General features: G+C 49.3%; 1 protein-coding gene across 1 annotated transcript in view; it reads right to left on the bottom strand.

Moving 5' to 3' along the window:
• Window positions 1–5: 5 nt before the first annotated feature.
• Window positions 6–22,660, bottom strand: part of LOC137334669 (maestro heat-like repeat-containing protein family member 1) — a 46,529-nt gene continuing 23,874 nt past the window's right edge. The window contains exons 3-8 of the mRNA XM_067999521.1: window positions 20,427–20,572; window positions 19,243–19,374; window positions 13,768–13,930; window positions 2,697–2,795; window positions 1,592–1,743; window positions 6–89 (exon numbers count right to left, since the gene is read on the bottom strand). Of these exons, the coding sequence (XP_067855622.1) occupies window positions 6–89; window positions 1,592–1,743; window positions 2,697–2,795; window positions 13,768–13,930; window positions 19,243–19,374; window positions 20,427–20,572 (776 nt within the window). The remainder of the gene's footprint in view (window positions 90–1,591; window positions 1,744–2,696; window positions 2,796–13,767; window positions 13,931–19,242; window positions 19,375–20,426; window positions 20,573–22,660) is intronic.

The following is a 22,660-nucleotide window of genomic DNA, read 5'->3' as shown; positions in this document are numbered from 1 at the left end:
TGGGATCAGTTTCGGCAGCTGCTCTCCAGTTTGTCGTGGGGCATCAGGTGCACCATCTGGCCAATGGCATCGACTACGCTGGTCCTCAGCTGGCAAGGGAAACACGCTGGGTGAAACATTTCTCCGCAGAAAAAAATTTACGCTGTTTTACTTTGAGCTCGTCAAGGAAAGTGAATTAGTGCCGAGGCATTAATGGCCGGTCACAGTGTCCGTAACAGCATGGGTTCGACACAGAGTACAGCTCCCTCTACACTGTCCCATCAAACACTCCCAGGGCAGGTACAGCACGGGTTAGATACAGAGTAAAGCTCCCTCTACACCGTCCCATCAAACACTCCCAGGGCAGGTACAGCACGGGTTAGATACAGAGTAAAGCTCCCTCTACACTGTCCCGTCAAACACTCCCAGGGCAGGTACAGCACGGGTTAGATACAGAGTAAAGCTCCCTCTACACTGTCCCGTCAAACACTCCCAGGGCAGGTACAGCACGGGTTAGATACAGAGTAAAGCTCCCTCTACACTGTCCCATCAAACACCCCCAGGGCAGGTACAGCACGGGTTAGATACAGAGTAAAGCTCCTCTACACTGTCCCATCAAACACTCCCAGGGCAGGTACAGCACGGGTTAGATACAGAGTAAAGCTCCCTCGACACTGTCCCATCAAACACTCCCAGGGCAGGTACAGCACGGGTTAGATCAACAATTTGCTGCAATTTTCCCATCTCGAGTGCGCTTACCCAAAGGAAAGGTTTCCAATTCTCACCTAAAGTTTTGTGGTGTCCAGAGTTAGTGCCAACTGGTGTCAAATTGTGAGCAGGTTTCCATAGCAGATCTGGGTTCAGTCAGAACGGGGTTCAAACGGCCCCAAAAACCAGTTCCAAACAATCAATCAGTCAGAGCTGGATTCTAACCCAGCTCGCAGGGCCAGGCTGAGGATGAATTAATGTTCGTTGGGATATTGTCGGCAGGTGAAAGCTGAGGTTCCTCCCAAACAAGGGGAGAATTCCATTCTTCATTTTTTTAAAAAAAACAAGGGAGCTTAGTCAGACGTTCATGGAACGACACAGCACTGAAGGTGGCCATTCCACCCATTGTGCCTCTTTGAAAGAGCTACCCAATTCGTCCCACTCCCCCCCGCCTCTCTCTCGGAGAATGTTCCCCTTTCAAGTATTTATCCAATTCCCTTTTGAAAATTACTATTGAATCTGCTTCCATCGCACTTTCAGACAGTGAATTCCAAATCAGAACAACTCACTGTGTAAAAAGAATTCTCCTCATCTCTCCCTCTGGCTCTTTTGCCAATCTCCTTAAATCTTTGTCCTCTGGTCACCGACCCTCCTGCCACTGGAAACAGTTTCTCCTTATTTACTCTATCAAAACCCCTCATGATTTTGAACACCTCTATTAAATCTCCCCTGCTCGAGGGAGAACAACCCCAGCTTCTCCAGTCTCTCCACATAATAAGTTCAAATCCAACTTCCCGTAGCCCGGGTTAAACCGGACCAAAGGAGCAAAGCTCAGACCTGACCGACTGTTTACTGTCTAACGGGGTTCAGTGACCGGTCCCTCGGACACTGGAGCCCCTCATACCTTGGGCTCTTTGTTCTGCAGCCAGACGTTGAAGAGAATGTCGTAGCAGGCGTAGATCTCGCTGGAGAAGGCATCCTTCCTCACCGTAGGGTCTGGGGCCTTGTCCAGGTTGGCCAGGTATTCCAGGATACTCTCACTGAAATGACCCAGAGCTACAACGGAGAGAATGAAACAAGGGGACGGACCACCAATGACAGAGCCAGTACAAGATCGGGAGACACCACAGGAGCGGGAAACGGCTCAACGAGTCCGTCCCTCTTTACACAATCAGACCCACCGCCCCGCCGCATCCCCCAGACCCACCGCCCCTCCGCATCCCCCAGACCCACCGCCCCGCCGCATCCCCCAGACCCACCGCCCCGCCGCATCCCCCAGACCCACCGCCCCGCCGCATCCCCCAGACCCCACCGCCCCGCCGCATCCCCCAGACCCACCGCCCCCGCCGCATCCCCCAGACCCACCGCCCCGCCTCATCCCCCAGACCCACCGCCCCGCCTCATCCCCCAGACCCCACCGCCCCGCTATATCACTCAATCCCACCTACTCTATGCAGCTACAGCACGGGTTAGATACAGAGTAAAGCTCCCTCTACACTCCCATCAAACACTCCCAGGGCAGGTACAGCACGGGTTAGATACAGAGTAAAGCTCCCTCGACACTGTCCCATCAAACACTCCCAGGGCAGGTACAGGGTTAGATACAGAGTAAAGCTCCCTCTACACTGTCCCATCAAACACTCCCAGGGCAGGTACAGGGTTAGATACAGAGTAAAGCTCCCTCTACACTGTCCCATCAAACACTCCCAGGGCAGGTACAGCACGGGTTAGATACAGAGTAAAGCTCCCTCTACACTCTCCCATCAAACACTCCCAGGGCAGGTACAGCACGGGTTAGATACAGAGTAAAGCTCCCTCTACACTGTCCCATCAAACACTCCCAGGGCAGGTACAGGGTTAGATACAGAGTAAAGCTCCCTCTACACTGTCCCATCAAACACTCCCAGGGCAGGTACAGCACGGGTTAGATACAGAGTAAAGCTCCCTCCACACTGTCCCATCAAGCACCATTCCCTAACCACTCATCACGTTACAGATAAGGTTCTTACCGATGGTGAACACTGATTTCATGGTGTCCAGTTTCGCCATTCCCAGCATGGGCAGCATCGTCCCCAGGATGGCAGTCAGGAAGGGCACCATGCCGTACACTGGTAAACAAACCCAACAGCAAGTACATGAGGAAAGATCCAAGGACTGGGGCGGAATATTACACCATCAGTAAACATACTTCAGTTAGATGGAGAGACTGGAGGAAGCTGGGGTTGTTCTCCTTACAGCAGAGAAGTTTAAGGGGAGATTTTATAGCGGTGTTCAAGATCATGAACAGTTTTGATAGAGTAAATGAGGAGAAAATGATTCCATTGGTAGGAGATTGATAACCAAAGCTCACAGATTTAAGATAATTGGCAAAAAGGCAGGTGGGAGATGAGAATTTCTTTTATGCAGCGAGTTGTGATGATCTGGAATTCACTGCCTGAAAGGGCGGTGGAAGCAGATTCAATAGTAACTTTCAAAAGGGAATTGGATAAATACTTGAAAAGGTGAAATTTGCAAGGCTATGGGGAAAGAACGGGGGAGTGGGACTAATTGGACAGCTCCTTCAAAGAGCCGGCACAGGCACGATGGGCCGAATGGCCTCCTTCTTTGCTGTAAGATTCCACGAACTCGATTTAATGCATTCAAAACAAAAACAAGACAAACAATATGAGGTCAGAACAGCCCAACAGAAGTTGGGGCAAGGTCACGTCACGGGGGGAGGGGGGGAAAATGAGACAAAACTAAGCCCCGAGGAGACCCCGAGATCCCTTGCGATTACAGGACAGGTTTGCCTCCGTCTCTCCGACACGCCAATGGTGAAGGGAAGAGGGGAGAGGGGAGGGGCAAGGAGGTAGGGTACAGAATCGCAGCCCATCGGCCACGTGGATCTGCGGGAAGGCAGCCTTGCTCCAGATGGCGCACTTGGACATTCCTGGGCCCTCTGCTTCCCCCGGATATCGGACGCCTCGATCAAACGATTATCTAAGTGACCTTCTCCCCTCCCACATCCAAACCATGGCTACGAGGAGGAGGTCGATCATAGAATCATAGAATGGTTACAGCACGGAAGGAGGCCGTTCGGCCCATCGAGTCCGCGCCAGCTCTCTGCAAGGGCAACCCAGTCATCGAGGCACGCTGCTTGGTTACTCCCCTTCCAAGTTTTCTCCGCTCCTCAAGGGGGCACCGACTCGCCCTCGGGTTTCACCCTTCTCCCTGGATGAGCCTAGAAGCAGGGCGTTGGCTGACTATTCGACCACAGTGGCATCACAGCCCAGCCCAATCCTGTCCTCGCCCGACATCAGCAGGTGTTCTTTTCCAGCAGGGGATCACTGGATAGCGATACGAGTCAACCGCGTAGGTGTGGGGCTGGAGTCACGTATAGGCCCGGGTAAGGACGGCAGGTGTCCTTCCCTAAAGGGACATTAGTGAACCAGTTGGGTTTTCACAACAATCCGACTGCTTCACGGTCACTTTTACTGACACCGGCTTTTTATTTTACTCAGCCCCCTTAAACCATTGGGGAATGGGAAGCGGAAGGTGTGGGGAGTGCAGGGCAGCTTATATATAATAAATAGCAGTCATTACTTCTCTCCATCTCAACCACAAAATCATTGGGATTGCCCTGTACAAAAACCTCTGTAAACCACAACATTTCTGATCAACGGCATCTTAAAAGGGACAGGGTCTTATTTTCCCCATTGAGAAACTAAGGTGAAAGGCCAAAGTTCACAGTGCCGGGCACAGCAAGGTTAAGAGCAGAGACGACGTTGAAGTAGATCAGGGTGTGGTGATTAGGGAGCGCAGAGCTCAGGGTTTACCGGCCTGTTGGTTGTAGGTGGAAGGATATTTTTTTAAACAAAAAAATTGTATTCAGCAACTTGTGTCTCAGCCAAAGTCACAAACAATGTGAACAGCAACAGGCTAGTGTCTGGGCTGGAAACAAATTCCTATACTCAATATGAGAGAGAGAGAGAGAGAGAGAGAGAGAGAGAGAGAGAGAGAGAGAGAATGAATGTGGCAGGATTGCAGAGCTTTGATCTGAGCTTTGCGGGATCGCTCAGCTCTGTCTATAGCATGTTGCTTCCGCTGTTTAGCATGCATGTAGTCCTGAGTTGTAGCTTCACCAGGTTGGCACCTCATTTTTAGGTTCGCCCGGTGCTGCTCCTGGCATGCTCTTCTACACTCCTCATTGAACCAGGGTTGATCCCCTGGCTTGTTGGTAATGGTAGAGTGAGGAATATGCCGGGCCATGAGGTTACAGATTGTGCTGGAATACAATTCTGCTGCTGCTGATGGCCCACAGCGCCTCATGGATGCCCAGTTTTGAGCTGCTGGATCGGTTCTGAATCTATCCCATTTAGCACGGTGGTAGTGCCACACAACACGTTGGATGGTGTTCTCAGTGTGAAGACGGGACTTCGTCTCCATGAGGACTGTGCGGTGGTCACTCCTACTAATACTGTCATGGACAGATGCATCTGCGACAGGTAGATTAGTGAGGACGAGGTCAAGTAAGTTTTTCCCTCGTGTTGGTTCGCTCACCACCTGCCGCAGGCCCAGTCTGGCAGCTATGTCCTTCAGGACTCGGCCAGCTCGGTCAGTAGTGGTGCTACCGAGCCACTCTTGGTGATGGACATTGAAGTCCCCCACCCAGAGTACATTTTGTGCCCTTGCTACCCTCAGTGCTTCCTCCAAGTGGTGCTCAACATGGAGGAGGACTGATTCATCAGCTGAGGGAGGACGGTAGGTGGTCATCAGCAGGAGGTTTCCTTGCCCATGTTTGACCTGATGCCATGAGATTTCATGGGGTCCGGAGTCAATGTTGAGGACTCCCAGGGCCACTCCCTCCTGACTGTATATCACTGAATGGCAGACGGAGTTTAATTTAGATAAATGTGAGGTGATGCATTTTGGGAGATCGAATCGGGCCAGGACCTACTCCGTTAATGGTAGGGCGTTGGGGAGAGTTATAGAACAAAGAGATCTAGGAGTACAGGTTCATAGCTCCTAGAAAGTGGAGTCACAGGTGGATAGGGTGGTGAAGAAGGCATTCAGCATGCTTGGTTTCATTGGTCAGAACATTGAATACAGGAGTTGGGATGTCTTGTTTTTTTTTTATTTGTTCACGGGATATGGGCGTCGCTGGCAAGGCCGGCATTTATTGCCCATCCCTAGCGAGATTTTTACAACTGAGTGGCTTGCTGGGCCATTTCAGAGGGCAATTAAGAATCAACCACATTGCTGTGGGTCTGGAGTCACATATAGGCCCAGACCGGGTAAGGACGGCAGGTTTCCTTCCCTAAAGGACATTAGTGAACCAGATGGGTTTTTACGACAATCCGGTAGTTTCATGGCCACCATTACTGATACTAGTATTTTAATTCCAGATTTTTTATTTTAATTAATTGAATTTAAATTCGCCAGCCGCCGTGGTGGGATTTGAACTCATGACTCTGGACTTTAGTCCAGGCCTCTGGATTACTAGCCCAGTAACATAACCACTACGCTACCGTTGTACAAGACATTAGTAAGGCCACACTTGGAATACTGTGTACAGTTCTGGTCACCCTATTATAGAAAGGATATTATTAAACTAGAAAGAGTGCAGAAAAGATTTACTAGGATGCTACCGGGACTTGATGGTTTGACTTATAGGGAGAGGTTAGATAGACTGGGACTTTTTTCCCTGGAGAGTAGGAGGTTAAGGGGTGATCTTATAGAAGTCTATAAAATAATGAGGGGCATAGATAAGGTAGATCGTCAAAATCTTTTCCCAAAGGTAGGGGAGTCTATAACGAGGGGACATAGATTTAAGGTGAGAGGGGAGAGATACAAAAGGGTCCAGAGGGGCAATTTTTTCACTCAAAGGGTGGTGAGTGTCTGGAACGAGCTGCCAGAGGCAGTAGTAGAGGCGGGTACAATTTTGTCTTTTAAAAAGCATTTGGACAGTTACATGGGTAAGATGGGTATAGAGGGATATGGGCCAAGTGCAGGCAATTGGGACTAGCTTAGTGGTATAAACTGGGCGACATGGACATGTTGGGCCGAAGGGCCTGTTTCCATGTTGTAACTTCTAGGATACCGCCACCTCCGGTGGGTCTGTCCTGCTGGTGGTACAGGACATACCATAAGACCATAAGATATAGGAGCAGGAGAAGGCCATTCGCCCCTCGAGCCTGTTCCGCCATTCAATGAGATCAAGGCTGATCTGATTTTTAGCTCAACTCCACTTTCCCGCCCTTTCCCCATATCCTTTGACTCTCTCGCTGATCAAAAATTTGTCTAACTCAGCCTTGAATGTATTCAATGACTCGGCCTCCACAGCTTTTTGGGGTAAAGAATTCTAAAGATTCACGACCCTCTGGGAGAAGAAATCCCTCCTCATTTCTGTCTTAAATGGGCGACCCCTTATTCTGAGACTATGCCCACTAGTTTTAGATTCCCCCATGAGGGTTAACATCCTCTCAGCATCTACCCAATCGAGTCCCCTCAGAATCTTATATGTTTCAATAAGGTCTCCTCCTATTCTTCTAAACTCCAATGAGTATAGACCCAACCTGTTCAATCTTTCCTCATAAGACAACCCTTCCATACCCGGAATCAACCTGGTGAACCTTCTCTGAACTGCCTCCAATGCAAGTATGTCCTTCCTTAATTAAGGGCACCAGAACTGTTCGCAGTACTCCAGGTGTGGTCTCACCAGCACCCTGTACAGTTGTAGCATGACTTCCCTGCTTTTATACTCCATCCCCCTAGAAATAAAGGCCAATATTCCGTTTGCCTTCCGGATTACCTGCTGCATCTGTATGTTGACTTATTGTGTTTCATGTACGAGGACACCCAGATCCCTCTGGACCGCAGCATTTTGTAGTATTTCTCCATTCAAATAATATTTTGCTTTTTTATTTTTCCTCCCAAAGTGGATGACTTCACATTTTCCCACATTATATTCCATCTGCCCGAAAGGACATTAGTGAACCAGATGGGTTTTTACGACAATCCAGTAGTTTTCATGGCCACCATTACTGATACCAGTGTTTTTTTATTCCAGATTTTTATTTAATTAAATTTAAATTCCCCAGCTGCAGTGCCAGGATTTGAATTCATGACTCCAGATTATTAGTCCAGGCCTCTGGATTAAGTAACATAACCGCTATGCTCCTGTACCCACCTGGTGAAGCTACAACTCAGGACTACATAGTCAGCATGGTTTTGTGAGAGGAAAATCATGTCTCACGAATTTGATTGAGTTTTTTGAAGGGGTAACCAAGATGATAGATGAGGGCTGTGCAGTAGACGTGGTCTACATGGACTTTAGCAAAGCCTTTGACAAGGTACCGCATGGTAGGTTGTTACATAAGGTTAAATCTCACGGGATCCAAGGTGAGGTAGCCAATTGGATACAAAATTGGATTGACGACAGAAGTCAGAGGGTGGTTGTAGAGGGTTGTTTTTCAAACTGGAGGCCTGTGACCAGCGGTGTGCCTCAGGGATCGGTGCTGGGTCCGCTGTTATTTGTTATTTATATTAATGATTTGGATGAGAATTTAGGAGGCATGGTTAGTAAGTTTGCAGATGACACCAAGATTGGTGGCATTGTGGACAGTGAAGAAGGTTATCTAGGATTGCAACGGGATCTTGATCAATTGGGCCAGTGGGCCGATGAATGGCAGATGGAGTTTAATTTAGATAAATGTGAGGTGATGCATTTTGGTAGATCGAATCGGGCCAGGACCTACTCCGTTAATGGTAGGGCGTTGGGGAGGGTTATAGAACAAAGAGATCTAGGAGTACAGGTTCATAGCTCCTTGAAAGTGGAGTCACAGGTGGATAGGGTGGTGAAGAAGGCATTCGGCATGCTTGGTTTCATTGGTCAGAACATTGAATACAGGAAGGCCGATTTTAATAGGATAAGGCAGGATCTGGCCAAAATGGACTGGGATCAGCAGCTTGTAGGAAAATCCGCATCGGAGCAATGGGAGTCTTTCAGAAGGGAGATTGAGACCATACAATGGCAACATGTTCCCGTAAAGGTCAAGGGTGGTTCCAAGAACTCCAGGGAACCTTGGATGTCAGGGGATATACGAGAATGGATTAGGAAAAAAAGGAGGGCTTTTGGCAGATACAAAAGGCTAAAGACGGAGGAAGCCCTAGAGGAGTACAAAAAGTGCAGGGGGATACTTAAAAAAGAAATTAGGAGATCAAGGAGGGGCCATGAAATAACACTGGCGAGCAAAATAAAGGAAAATCCTAAGATGTTTTATAAGTACATTAAGGGTAAGAGGATGACTAGGGAAAAAATAGGGCCCATTAGGGACAAAATGGCAATCTGTGTGTGGAGCCGGCAGATGTAGGAAGGGTTCTAAATGAATTTTTTGCATCTGTTTTCACTATGGAGAAGGACGATGTAGACATAGAAATACGGCAGGGGGACTGTGATATACTCGAACATATTAACATCGAGCGGGAGGAGGTATTGGCGGTTTTAGCAGGCCTAAAAATGGATAAATCCCCAGGCCCGGACGAAATGTATCCCAGGCTACTGTGTGAGGCAAAGGAGGAGATTGCGGGGGCTCTGACACATATATTCAGAACCTCTCTGGCCACAGGGGATGTGCCAGAGGACCGGAGAACCGCTAATGTAGTACCATTATTCAAGAAGGGGAGTAGGGAAAAACCGGGGAACTACAGGCCAGTGAGCCTAACATCAGTGGTAGGAAAATTATTGGAAAAAATTCTGAAGGACAAAATTAGTCTCCACTTGGAGAAGCAAGGATTAATCAGGGATAGTCAACATGGCTTTGTCAAGGGAAGATCATGTCTGACTAATTTGATTGAATTTTTTGAGGGGGTGACTAGGCGTGTGGATGAGGGTAACGCAGTGGATGTGGTATACATGGATTTCAGTAAGGCCTTCGATAAAGTCCCCCACAGGAGACTGGTCAAGAAGGTACGAGCCCATGGAATCCAGGGTGCCTTGGCACTTTGGATACAAAACTGGCTTAGTGGCAGAAGGCAGAGGGTGATGGTCGAAGGTTGTTTTTGTGACTGGAAGCCTGTGGCCAGTGGGGTACCACAAGGATCGGTGCTGGGTCCCTTGCTGTTTGTGGTCTACATTAACGACTTGGATATGAATGTAAAAGGTATGATCAGTAAGTTCGCTGATGATACAAAAATTGGTAGGGTGGTAAATAGCGAGGAGGATAGCCTCAGTCTGCAGGACGATATAGATGGGTTGGTCAGATGGGCGGAACAGTGGCAAATGGAATTTAACCCGGAAAAGTGCGAGGTGATGCACTTTGGAGGGACTAACAAGGCAAGGGAATACACAATGAATGGGAGGACCCTTGGCAAGACAGAGGGTCAGAGGGATCTTGGTGTGCAAGTTCACAGATCCCTGAAGGCGGCAGAACAGGTAGATAAGGTGGTAAAGAAGGCATATGGGATACTTGCCTTTATTAGCCGAGGCATAGAATATAAGCAAGGAGGTTATGATGGAGCTGTATAAAACACTGGTTAGGCCACAGCTGGAGTACTGTGTGCAGTTCTGGTCGCCACACTACAGGAAGGATGTGATCGCTTTGGAGAGGGTGCAGAGGAGATTCACCAGGATGTTACCAGGGCTGGAGCGCTTCAGTTATGAAGAGAGACTGGGAAGATTGGGTTTGTTTTCCTTGGAGCAGAGGAGGCTGAGGGGGGACATGATTGAGGTGTACAAAATTATGAGGGGCACAGATAGGATGGATACTAAGGAGCTTTTTCCCTTCGTTGAGGGTTCTATAACAAGGGGACATAGATTCAAGGTAAAAGGCGGGAGGTTTAGAGGGGATTTGAGAAAGAACTTTTTCACCCAGAGGGTGGTTGGAGTCTGGAACTCACTGCCTGAAAGGGTTGTGGAGGCAGGAACCCTCACAACATTCAAGAAGCATTTGGATGAGCACTTGAAATGCCATAGCATACAAGGCTACGGACCAAATGCTGGAATATGGGATTAGAGTAGACAGGGCTGATGGCCGGCGCGGACACGATGGGCCGAAGGGCCTCTATCCGTGCTGTATAACTCTATAACTCTAGGAGTTGGGATGTCTTGTTGAAGTTGTACAAGACATTAGTAAGGCCACACTTGGAATACTGTGTACAGTTCTGGTCACCCTATTATAGAAAGGATATTATTAAACTAGAAAGAGTGCAGAAAAGATTTACTAGGATGCTACCGGGACTTGATGGTTTGATTTATAGGGAGAGGTTGGATAGACTGAGACTTTTTTCCCTGGAGAGTAGGAGGTTTAGGGGTGATCTTATAGAAGTCTATAAAATACTGAGGGGCATAGATAAGGTCGATAGTCAAAATCTTTCCCCAAAGGTAGGGGAGTCTATAACGAGGGGACATAGATTTAAGGTGAGAGGGGAGAGATACAAAAGGGTCCAGAGAGGCAATTTTTTCACTCAAAGGGTGGTGAGTGTCTGGAACGAGCTGCCAGAGGCAGTAGTAGAGGCGGGTACAATTTTGTCTTTTAAAAAGCATTTGGACAGTTACATGGGTAAGATGGGTATAGAGGGATATGGGCCAAGTGCAGGCAATTGGGACTAGCTTAGTGGTATAAACTGGGCGACATGGACATGTTGGGCCGAAGGGCCTGTTTCCATGTTGTAAACTTCTATGATTCTATGATTCTACTACATGCATGCTAAACAGCAGAAGCAACATGTTATAGACAGAGCTAAGCGATTCCACAACCAACAGATCAGATCAAAGCTCTGCAGTCCTGCCACATCCAGTCGTGAATGGTGGTGGACAATTAAACAACTAATGGGAGGAGGAGGCTCTGCAAACATCCCCATCCTCAATGATGGCAGAGCCCAGCACGTGAGTGCAAAACACAAGGCTGAAGTGTTTGTAACCATCTTCAGCCAGAAGTGCCGAGTGGATGATCCATCTCGGCCTCCTCCCGATATCCCCACCATCACAGAAGCCAGTCTTCAGCCAATTCGATTCACTCCACGATATCAAGAAACGGCTGAGTGCACTGGATACAGCAAAAACTATGGGCCCCGACAACATCCCGGCTGTAGTGCTGAAGACTTGTGCTCCAGAACTAGCTGCGCCTCTAGCCAAGCTGTTCCAGTACAGCGACAACACTGGCATCTACCCGATAATGTGGAAAATTGCCCAGGTATGTCCTGTCCACAAAAATCAGGACAAATCCAATCCGGCCAATTACCGCCCCATCAGTCTACTCTCAATCATCAGCAAAGTGATGGAAGGTGTCGTCGACAGTGCTATCAAGCAGCACTTACTCACCAATAACCTGCTCACCGATGCTCAGTTTGGGTTCCGCCAGGACCACTCGGCTCCAGACCTCATTACAGCCTTGGTCCAAACATGTACAAAAGAGCTGAATTCCAGAGGTGAGAGGAGAGTGACTGCCCTTGACATCAAGGCAGCATTTGACCGAGTGTGGCACCAAGGAGCCCGAGTAAAATTGAAGTCAATGGGAATCAGGGGGAAAACTCTCCAGTGGCTGGAGTCATACCTGGCACAAAGGAAGATGGTAGTGGTTGTTGGAGGCCAATCATCTCAGCCCCAGGACATTGTTGCAGGAGTTCCTCAGGGCAGTGTCCTAGGCCCAACCATCTTCAGCTGCTTCATCGATGACCTTCCCTCCATCATAAGGTCAGAAATGGGGATGTTCGCTGATGATTGCACAGTGTTCAGTTCCATTCGCAACCCCTCAGATAATGAAGAAGTCCGAGCACGCATGCAGCAAGACCTGGACAACATTCAGGCTTGGGCTCATAAATGGCAAATAACATTTGCGCCAGACAAGTGCCAGGCAATGACCATCTCCAACAAGAGAGAGTTTAACCACCTCCCCCTGACATTCAACAGCATTACCATCGCCGAATCCCCCACCATCAACATCCTGGGGGTCACCATTGACCAGAAACTTAACTGGACCAGCCATATAAATACTGTGGCTACAAGAGGTGAGAGGCTGGGTATTCTGCGGCGAGTGACTCACCTCCTGACTCCCCCAAAGCCTTTCCACCATCTACAAGGCACGAGTCAGGAGTGTGATGGAATACTCTCCACTTGCCTGGATGAGTGCAGCTCCAACAACACTCAAGAAGCTCGACACCATCCAGGACAAAGCAGCCGCTTGATTGGCACCCCATCCACCACCCAAAACATTCACTCCCTTCACCACCGGCGCACAGTGGCTGCAGTGTGTACCATCCACAGGATGCACTGCAGCAACTCGCCAAGGCTTCTTTGACAGCACCTCCCAAACCCGCGACCTCTACCACCTAGAAGGACAAGAGCAGCAGGTACATGGGAACAACACCACCTGCACGTTCCCCTCCAAGTCACACACCATCCCGACTTGGAAATATATCGCCGTTCCTTCATCGTCGCTGGGTCAAAATCCTGGAACTCCCTTCCTAACAGCATTGTGGGAGAACCTTCACCACACGGACTGCAGCGGTTCAAGAAGGCAGCTCACCACCACCTTCTCAAGGGCAATAAATGTTGGCCTTGCCAGCGATGCCCACATCCCACGAACAGATAATAAAACAAGAGGGACTGAGAGAGAGAGAAAGACACACAGAGAAAGAGAGAGAGAGAGAGAGAGAGAGAGAGAGAGAGAGAGAGAGAGAGAGAGAGAGAGAGAGATACCGACCGTGTTACTGGAACGAATGGACTGAGGTTATCTGAGCAACCTGGTTTACGGCCCCACCCAGTGTAGTTCCGAGCCACACAGCTCAGAAGGTCACAGGTTCAATTCCGGGGCCGTGCTCAGGGATCTCATCTTTGTCAGGGCAGGAGCTGGGCTGCTGCAGTTGGCCTCAGTACCGGTGAGCTTGGATCCCACCCCTGGCCACTGCACAGCACGTGTGCGGACGGGATTCAGCTGTGGCGCACCCACCCCCCCCCCCCCCGGGGCAAATCGTCCCGCCGACACCCGCTGCCCAGGCGCGCGCTCACACACCCACGAGGAGCAGAGAGGGCTGGCTTCAGATCTCACACGGCGGCAGGAATGTGGGGGGCTAAGGAAAACGGACAATGGTTAAAAACCTTACCGTTCGCCATGGAGAGATTCGCCAGAGTCCGAACGACGAAGAAGTGGGGCAGGACCCCCGGCTGGAACTTCTGCAGGATCTCCTCCATCACCTCGTTGATGAACCTGCAACCCAGGGCGACCAGCAGGTTACTGGCGGCCTCCTGCCACTCGGGGAGCACTTCCTGAAGCACGGGAAATAAACCACGGGTATAACAAATCCACCTGCCCAAAGACCGGGGTGGCCGGTACTCGAGGTGACCGGGCAGCCCTGAAATCAATCCCGAACTCTCCCCCATCCCCCTGTAATCACGGCACGGTCTCTTGCGGTGAGAGAGTTAGACGGACCAGGAAGGTCCCAAGCCCAAAGACTTGCGTTTATATAGCGCCTTTCACAACCTCAGGAGTCCCAAAGTGCCTCACAGCCAATGAAACATTAAGTGTAGCCCCTGTTCTAATGTAGGAAATGTGGCAGCCAATTTCTGCACAGCAAGATCCCACAGACAGCAATGTGATAATGACCAGATAATCTGTTTTAGTGACTTTAGTTGAGGGATTAATATTGGTCAGGACACCCTGTTCTTCTTTGAAATAGTGGCCGTGGGATCTTTGAGGTCCAACCGAGGGGGCAGACGGGGCCTCGGTTTAACATCTCATCTGAAAGGCGGCACCTCCGACAGTGCAGCACTCCCTCAGTACTGCACTGGGAGCGTCAGCCTAGAGCGTGTGCTTAAGTCTCTGGAGCGGGACTTGAACCCACGACCTTCTGACTCGGAGGTGAGAGTGCGCTGCCCACTGCCCACGGCCCGTGCCAAGTTGGTGATCTCCGCTGGGGAGGTGGTTCCCAGGGGTGGGGGGAGGGGTACAATTGGCCCTAGCAACATTTGGGTTTAGGGGAGACAAACAGCCATCATTTCCACTCCTCGTCACTGACCCACTAAAGTTCTCCGTGTGCACGGGTGGAGTTGCGATGCTCCCCGTGGTCGAATGGCCCTCACTCTCATATGTCACTGAGCGGCTGCAGAACATTCCGGGGGGGGGGGGGGGGGGAAGGTGAACAGCCAGAGGTCGTGGTCCATATCGGTACCAATGACATAGGTAGAAAGAGGGATGAGGTCCTGCGGGAAGATTTTAAGGAGTTAGGAAAGAGATTAAAAGGCAGGGCCTCAAAGGCAGTAATCTCTGGATTACTCCCGGTGCCACGCGCTAGTGAGTATAGAAATAGGAGGATAGAACAGATGAATGCGTGGCTGGAGAGATGGTGAAGGAGGGAGGGCTCTAGAGTCCTGGGGCATTGGGACCGATTCCGTGGGAGGTGGGACCTGTACAAGCCGGACGGGTTGCACCTCAACAGGGTCGGGACCAATCCTCGCGGGGAGGTTTGCTAGTGCTGTCGGGGAGGGTTTAAACTAGCTTAGCAGAGGGATGGGAACCTGAGTGTAGATCTAGATGGGACAGAATCACGACTGGAGATGGAAGGCAGAAAATTAGTAAGTGAGTTTGGAAGGCAGAGGAAACAAAGGTTAGATAATAAACAACAAAGGAGTTTGGCAGAGCTTAAAGGCAACCTCAATGCAAGGAGTATAGTGAATAAGGCGGACGAGCTGAGGACTCGGATAGGCCGAGGCAGTATGATATCTTAGCTATTTCAGAAACATGGCTTAAAGAGAGGCAGGATTGGCAGCTCAACGTTCCTGGTTACAGGGTTTTCAGATGAGATAGAGAGGGGGATAAAAAGGAGCGGGGGTGGCAATTTTGGTTAAAGAAACAATTACGGCTGTGAGGAGGGATGAAACGTTAGAAGGATCATGAAATGAGGCCAAATGGGTTGAGCTAAGGAATAAAAAAAGGGGTAGTCACATTACTGGGAGTGTACTTTTGACCCCCAGTCAGAGAGAGATAGAAGAGCAAATAGGTAGGTAAATTTCTGACATGCAAAAAACAATAGGGCAGTAATAGTAAGGGATTTCAACTATAATATTAACTGGGATACAAACAGTGTGAAAGGCATAGAGGGCACAAAATTCTTAAATTGCATTCAGAACTTTTATAGCCAGTACGTAGCAAGCCCAACAAGAGAGGGGGCAGTTCTGGATTTAGTTTTAGGAAATGAAGCTGGGCAAGTGGAAGGAGATCGGTGCTGGGTCCGCTGTTATTTGTTATTTATATTAATGATTTGGATGAGAATTTAGGAGGCATGGTTAGTAAGTTTGCAGATGACACCAAGATTGGTGGCATTGTGGACAGTGAAGAAGGTTATCTAGGATTGCAACGGGATCTTGATAAATTGGGCCAGTGGGCCGATGAATGGCAGATGGAGTTTAATTTAGATAAATGTGAGGTGATGCATTTTGGGAGATTGAATCGGGCCAGGACCTACTCCGTTAATGGTAGGGCGTTGGGGAGAGTTATAGAACAAAGAGATCTAGGAGTACAGGTTCATAGCTCCTTGAAAGTGGAGTCACAGGTGGATAGGGTGGTGAAGAAGGCATTCAGCTTGCTTGGTTTCATTGGTCAGAACATTGAATACAGGAGTTGGGATGTCTCGTTGAAGTTGTACAAGACATTAGAAACGCCACACTTGGAATACTGTGTACAGTTCTGGTCACCCTATTATAGAAAGGATATTATTAAACTAGAAAGAGTGCAGAAAAGATTTACTAGGATGCTGCCGGGACTTGATGGTTTGACTTATAGGGAGAGGTTGGATAGACTGAGACTTTTTTCCCTGGAGAGTAGGAGGTTAAGGGGTGATCTTATAGAAGTCTATAAAATAATGAGGGGCATAGATAAGGTCGATAGTCAAAATCTTTTCCCAAAGGTAGGGGAGTCTATAACGAGGGGGCATAGATTTAAGGTGAGAGGGGAGAGATACAAAAGGGTCCAGAGGGGCAATTTTTTCACTCAAAGGGTGGTGAGTGTCTGGAACGAGCTGCCAGAGGCAGTAGTAGAGGCGGGTACAATTTTGTCTTTTAAAAAGCATTTGGACAGTTACATGGGTAAGATGGGTATCGAGGGATATGGGCCAAGTGCAGGCAATTGGGACTAGCTTAGTGGTATAAACTGGGCGACATGGACATGTTGGGCCGAAGGGCCTGTTTCCATGTTGTAAACTTCTATGATTCTATGAGAAGCAGTGCGAGAGCATTTTGCTGGTAGTGATCATAATAGATAGTTTTAGCATAGTTATGGAAAAGGACAAAGATAAAACAGGAGTAAAAGTTCTCAGTTGGGGAAAGGCCAATTTTACTAAGCTGAGAAGTGATTTAGCAAAAGTGGACTGGAAACAGCTACTTGAAGGTGAATCAGTGTCAGAGCAGTGGGAGGCATTCAAGGGGGAGATTCAAGGGGTTCCCACAAAGAAAAAGGGAGGGACTGCCAAATCTAGAGCCCGTGGGTAACAAGGAGTGTACAGGGTAAGATAAGGCAGAAAAGAGAAGTTTATGTCAGACACCGAGAGCTCAACACTACAGAAAGCCCAGAGGAGTACAGAGAAAGTGCAGGGGTGAAATTAAAAAGGAAATTAGGAAAGCAAAGAGAGAGCATGAAAAAATACTGGCAAGTAAAATCAAGGAAAACCCAAAGATGTTTTATAAATACAATAAGAGCAAGAGGATAACAAAGGAAAGAGTAGGGCCTATTAGAGACCAAAAAGATAAACTGTGTGTGGAGGCGGAAGATGTGGGTATGGTTCTTAACGAATACTTTGCGTCTGTCTTCACAAGAGAGGGGGACGATGCAGAGATTGTAGTTAAGGAGGAGTGGTGCGAAATATTGGATGGGATAAACAGAGAGAGAGAGGAAGTATTAAGGAGATTAGCATCTTTGAAAGTAGATAAATCACCAGGGCCGGATGAAATGTATCCCAGGCTGTTAAGAGAAGGGAGGAAATAGCTGAGGCTCTGAGCATCATTTTCCAATCCTCACTGGATACAGGCGTGGTGCCGGAGGATTGGAGAACTGCTAATGTTGTACCGTTGTTTAAAAAGAGAGCGGGGGATAGACAGAGTAATTACAGGCCAGTCAGCCTAACCTCGGTGGTGGGCAAATTATTGGAATCAATTCTGAGGGACAGGATAAACTGTCACTTAGAAAGGCACGGAGTAATCAAGGACAGTCAGCATGGATTTGTTAAGGGAAGGTCGTGTCTGACTAACTTGATTGAATTTTTTGAGCAGGTAACAAGGAGGGTCGATGAGGGTGGTACATTTGATGTAGTCTACATGGATTTTAGCAAGGCTTATGACAAGGTTCCACATGGCAGACTGGTCAAAAAAGTACAAGCCCATGGGATCCAAGGGGAAGTGGCAAGTTGGATCCAAAACTGGCTCAGTGGCAGGAAGCAAAGGATAATGGTCGATGGGTGTTTTTGTGACTGAAAGGCTGTTTCCAGTGGGGTTCCCCAGGGCTCAGTACTCGGTCCCTTGCTTTTTGTGGTATATATCAATGATTTGGACTTGAATGTAAGGGGCATGATTAAGAAGTTTGCAGATGATACAAAAGTTGGCCGTGTGGTTGATAGTGAGGAGGAAAGCTGCAGACTGCAGGAAGATATCAATGGACTGGTCAGGTGGGCAGAAAAGTGGCAAATGGAATTCAATCCAGAGAAGTGTGAGGTAATGCATTTGGGGAGAGTAAACAAGGCAAGAGAATACACAATAAATGGGAGGATACTGAGAGGTGTAGAGGAAGTGAGGGACCTTGGAGTGCATGTCCACAGATCCCTGAAAGTTGGACAGGTAGATAAGATGGTTAAGAAGGTATATGGAATGCTTTCATTTATTAGCCAAGGCACAGAATATAACAGGGAGGTTATGCTAGAACTGTATAAAACACTGGTTAGGCCACAGCTTGAGTACTGTGTACAGTTCTGGTCACTACATTACAGGAAGGATGTGATTGCACTAGAGAGGGTGCAGAGGAGATTTACGAGGATGTTGCCAGGACTGGAGAATTTTAGCTATGAGGAAAGATTGGATAGGCTGGGGTTGTTTTCTTTGGAACAGAGGAGGCTGAGGGGAGATTTAATTGAGGTGCACAAAATTATGAGGGGCCTAGATAGAGTGGATAGGAAGGACCTATTTCCCTTAGCAGAGGGGTCAATAACCAGGTGGCATAGATTTAAAGTGATTGGTAGAAGGATTAGAGGGGAGCTGAGGAGAAATTTTTTCACCCAGAGGGCGGTGGGGGTCTGGAACTCACTGCCTGAAAGGGTGGGAGAGGCAGAAACCCTCAACTCATTTAAAAAGTACCTGGATGTGCACCTGAAGAGCCGTGACCTACAGGGCTACAGACCAAGTGCTGGAAAGTGGGATTAGGCTGGAGCCTCACTTCCGGCCGGCACGGACATGATGGGCCGAATGACCTCCTTCTGCGCCGTAAATTTTCTATGATTCGATGAAGAATGGTCACTTAGGCAAAGTAATGGAAGGACTAGAGGGCCTGTGCAAGGAGCCGGTTCCTTCTGGTTAGGGGGGAGGGAATGGCCGCAAACTACCTTCGATCTGGTCATCTCTTCCGACGCCAAGGAGATGATTTTCTTGGCCAGCGGTTGGTCGAGCTGGTTGATGGTGTCCTTGACGATGGCCTCCATGCTGTTGAGTATGATGATGCGATGAACCTGTACCAGCTGGAGAAACACAGAGAGCAAAGTCCACCAGTGAGAGACCAATCGATGCATCAATCTACCATGGCAACCAGTTGAGGGGCAGGAAAAGGGGAAAGGGGTAAGGCTACGGGCCCAGGGCAGGACTTCGGTGGGTGACGTTGGAGTGACGTCATCGTTACTCACGGACATCGAGTCAAGGGCCACAATCCCAACCGGAGTCGAGTGCCCCTACTGGCGGACAGGAGTGGTGGTGGGGTGTGTGGGTCTGTGCCCGTGACTCCTGTCGCAGTGGGGTCCTGAGCTCAATCGCTGCACTGGGGAGTGGGGAACATGGGCGGGCCAGACTGGGGGGATAATAAAGGAGTTTTAATTGGGCCCCTTTGCTTGCTACTTGGAAGCTGAGGGTAGCTCTGGGTCTCTTTGCTGGAAGAGGGGGAGTCGAGGGGAGTGGAGGGGGCAGCATTTAAATCCCAGCTGGGTCAGCAACCCAAACGAGCCAGCCACACGGAACGTGGGAGACCGGGCGACGGTGAGGGTATCACGGGATACGGCTCAAAGGCGGGTAAATTGGGTTAAGATACAGATCAGCCACGATCTGACTGAATGGCGGAACAGGCTCGAGGGGCTGAGTGGCCTCCTCCTGTCCATGCTCCCCAAATGCAGTCACTCAGAAGTTAGATTTGCACTGACAGGCTTCACCCCCCGCACCCCCACCTCACCCGAGGGAGATTCCTCCGGGGCGAGGAGGATGGGTTTCAACTGTGGATGTGATGCCCCCCATGGTGGAGTAGCTCGCACAGCGAGAATGAATATTTGGGGAAGCCGGAACCCCGGACTATCAGGAATGGGGCGGAGCCGAGTGGGGGATGGGGGGGGGGGGGGGGGAGAGAAAAAAAAGAGGTCTGAATCCATCCCAGTTGAGGAGCACAGTCGTTGCTATGGCAACAGGAAAGGGAGATTCCCAGCGTGGGAGGCGCAACAGGACGGCGCAACTTTAAAAGCTGCTGTGCGGCTTGGTATCGGATGCGATCGGAATCTCCCCCCTCCCCTGTAAGGGCCCACCTGCGACCCACCTTGCCGTGTTTGGTGAGGTACTGGTGGCCGGCCATGAGGACCAGAGTGGGGTGACGACAGCCCAGCTCGCGCAGGGCCTGGGATATCTCCTGCCGAACGCTCTCATCCTTGTCGAACGCTGCGTCTATCAGGGCGACGGAGAAAGCTGGGGACGGAATCAGAGGGCGATGAAAGATAAACGAACACAGAGCAAGGGGCCGTCGGCAGGCCACCCGCGTCAGAGACTCCAATACACCGGGCAAAGAAATAAAAACAACAACGCTATTCCCGTTCGTTAAATAACACTCTCACCTCCGAGGCACAAGGTCGTGGGCTCGAGCCCCACTCGAGACGTGAGCACGTAGGGCCCAGATCTTTCTGGGGTGGAGCATTTCACGGTGTCCCCCGTTAGTGAGACCCTTTAGCTCAAAAGATATTTTTTTTTTTGTGCGGTAAGTTGCTGGGAGCGCGAGCTGATAGCGGAGAGGTGAGGGGCAACGGGGCTTCTGAGACCTCGGGCGTACGGCAACGGGGCTTCTGAGACCTCGGGTGTACGGCAACGGGGCTTCTGAGACCTCGGGACCAGCAGGGGGTCTCTCCCCTTAACCAAGGAGATTTAAAGATCGAGGAAGAAATACAGAGGAACGAGGGAGGAGTCGTCAAATCAGGTACAGAAAGAGAAATAAGGAGAGGGAAAGAAAGATTGCACTGAGCGAGAAAAGGAGGCAGAAAGGAAATTGGTACAGCACAGGAGGCGGCCATTCGGCCCATCATGCCTGTGCCGGCTCTTTGAAAGAGCTATCCAATTAGTCCCAACTCTTCTGCTCTTTCCCCATAGCCCTGTAAATTTTTCCCTTCAAGTGTTTATCCAATTCCCTTTTGAAAGTTACTATTGAATCTGCTTCCACCGCCCTTTTCAGGCAGCACATTCCAGATCATTACAACTCGCTGCGTAAAAAAATTTTGCCTTTCGCTCTTTTGCCAAATTTAACAATTTGACTTTTTAAAAAAAAATTCTAAGACCAATTTTCCAGCTGAAGGAATGAGATTGAATCGTTTCAACTGTTCCCCCTCTGGGCCAGAGAGCTTGATTGCCATTGCATTAACAATTATCACGTCGTTAAAAGATACTTACTCTATTAACTACAGACAACTTTCTGCGCGAGTTTAACGGGCAATTAATGTGCAAATCCAGCAAGTTCTTAAAAATAACAGGGAGATTAAGGGAGAGATGCCATTTGTGCGAAGCAAACGGTGAAGGCATAAATCGACCAGCAAGTTCTGGAGATTTGCAACTGAAGGTATCTCTTGACTGGTGTTTGTATTCCCTGGAATTTAGAAGATTAAGGGGTGATTTGATTTGAAGTTTTCAAGATATTAAGGGGAACTGATAGGGGTAGATTGAGAGAAACTATTTCTGCTGGTTGGGGAGTCTAGGACTAGGGGACACAGTCTAAAAATTAGAGCCAGAACTTTCAGGAGTGAAGTTAGGAAACACTTTTACACACAAAGGGTGGTAGAAGTTTGGAACTCTCTTCCGCAGTTGATGCTAGCTCAATTGTTAATTTTAAATGAGTTTGAAAGATTTTGTTAACCAAAGGTACTAAGGGATACGGGCTAGGGCGGGTATATGGAGTTAGGTCACAGATCAGCCATGATCTCATTGAATGGCGGAACAGGCTCGAGGGGCTGAATGGCCTCCTCCTGGTGCCTATCTCTTAATCCCCTGAATTTGCTGGCCAATTCGCACATCAACAATGGCGGGCATCGTTAACTCGCCATTATCGTCACAGCAAGATCCAGCCCATAATCCAGGCTGACACTCCCAGTGCAGTGCTGCACGGTCGGAGGTGCCGTCTTTTTGGATGAGACATTACCTGAGAGGGCACTGGGCCTCGGTTTAAAGAAGATTGAAGAGGAGCAGGGGGAGTTCTCCCCGGTGCAATGGGGGATGGGTTTGGGGGTGTCACTTGCCTGTCCACTGCGCCCCCCCATATTTCACTTTGTTCTATGACTGAGCTGTGTTTAAGCTGCTGCAAACTGTTACAGATGAACCCAGTGCCAGTCTGACACCAGTGTTCCAGTATGTATATGCATGTAAAACCCACTCACTGGTGCAGGGTCATTACTGCTCACCCACAGACAAGGGGCCGGGGAAGGGAGCCAGCAGAAGAAAGCAGCATTGCGAGGGAGAGGCTCCTGTTCAGCAGGCCGAGTCCTGGTACAAATAGTTCATGAGTCACAGCCCAGTGAA

This window comes from Heptranchias perlo, chromosome 2 (assembly GCF_035084215.1).
Source record: "Heptranchias perlo isolate sHepPer1 chromosome 2, sHepPer1.hap1, whole genome shotgun sequence".
Taxonomy (NCBI): Eukaryota; Metazoa; Chordata; class Chondrichthyes; order Hexanchiformes; family Hexanchidae; genus Heptranchias; species Heptranchias perlo.
This window is presented reverse-complemented; position numbering and strand designations above follow the sequence as displayed.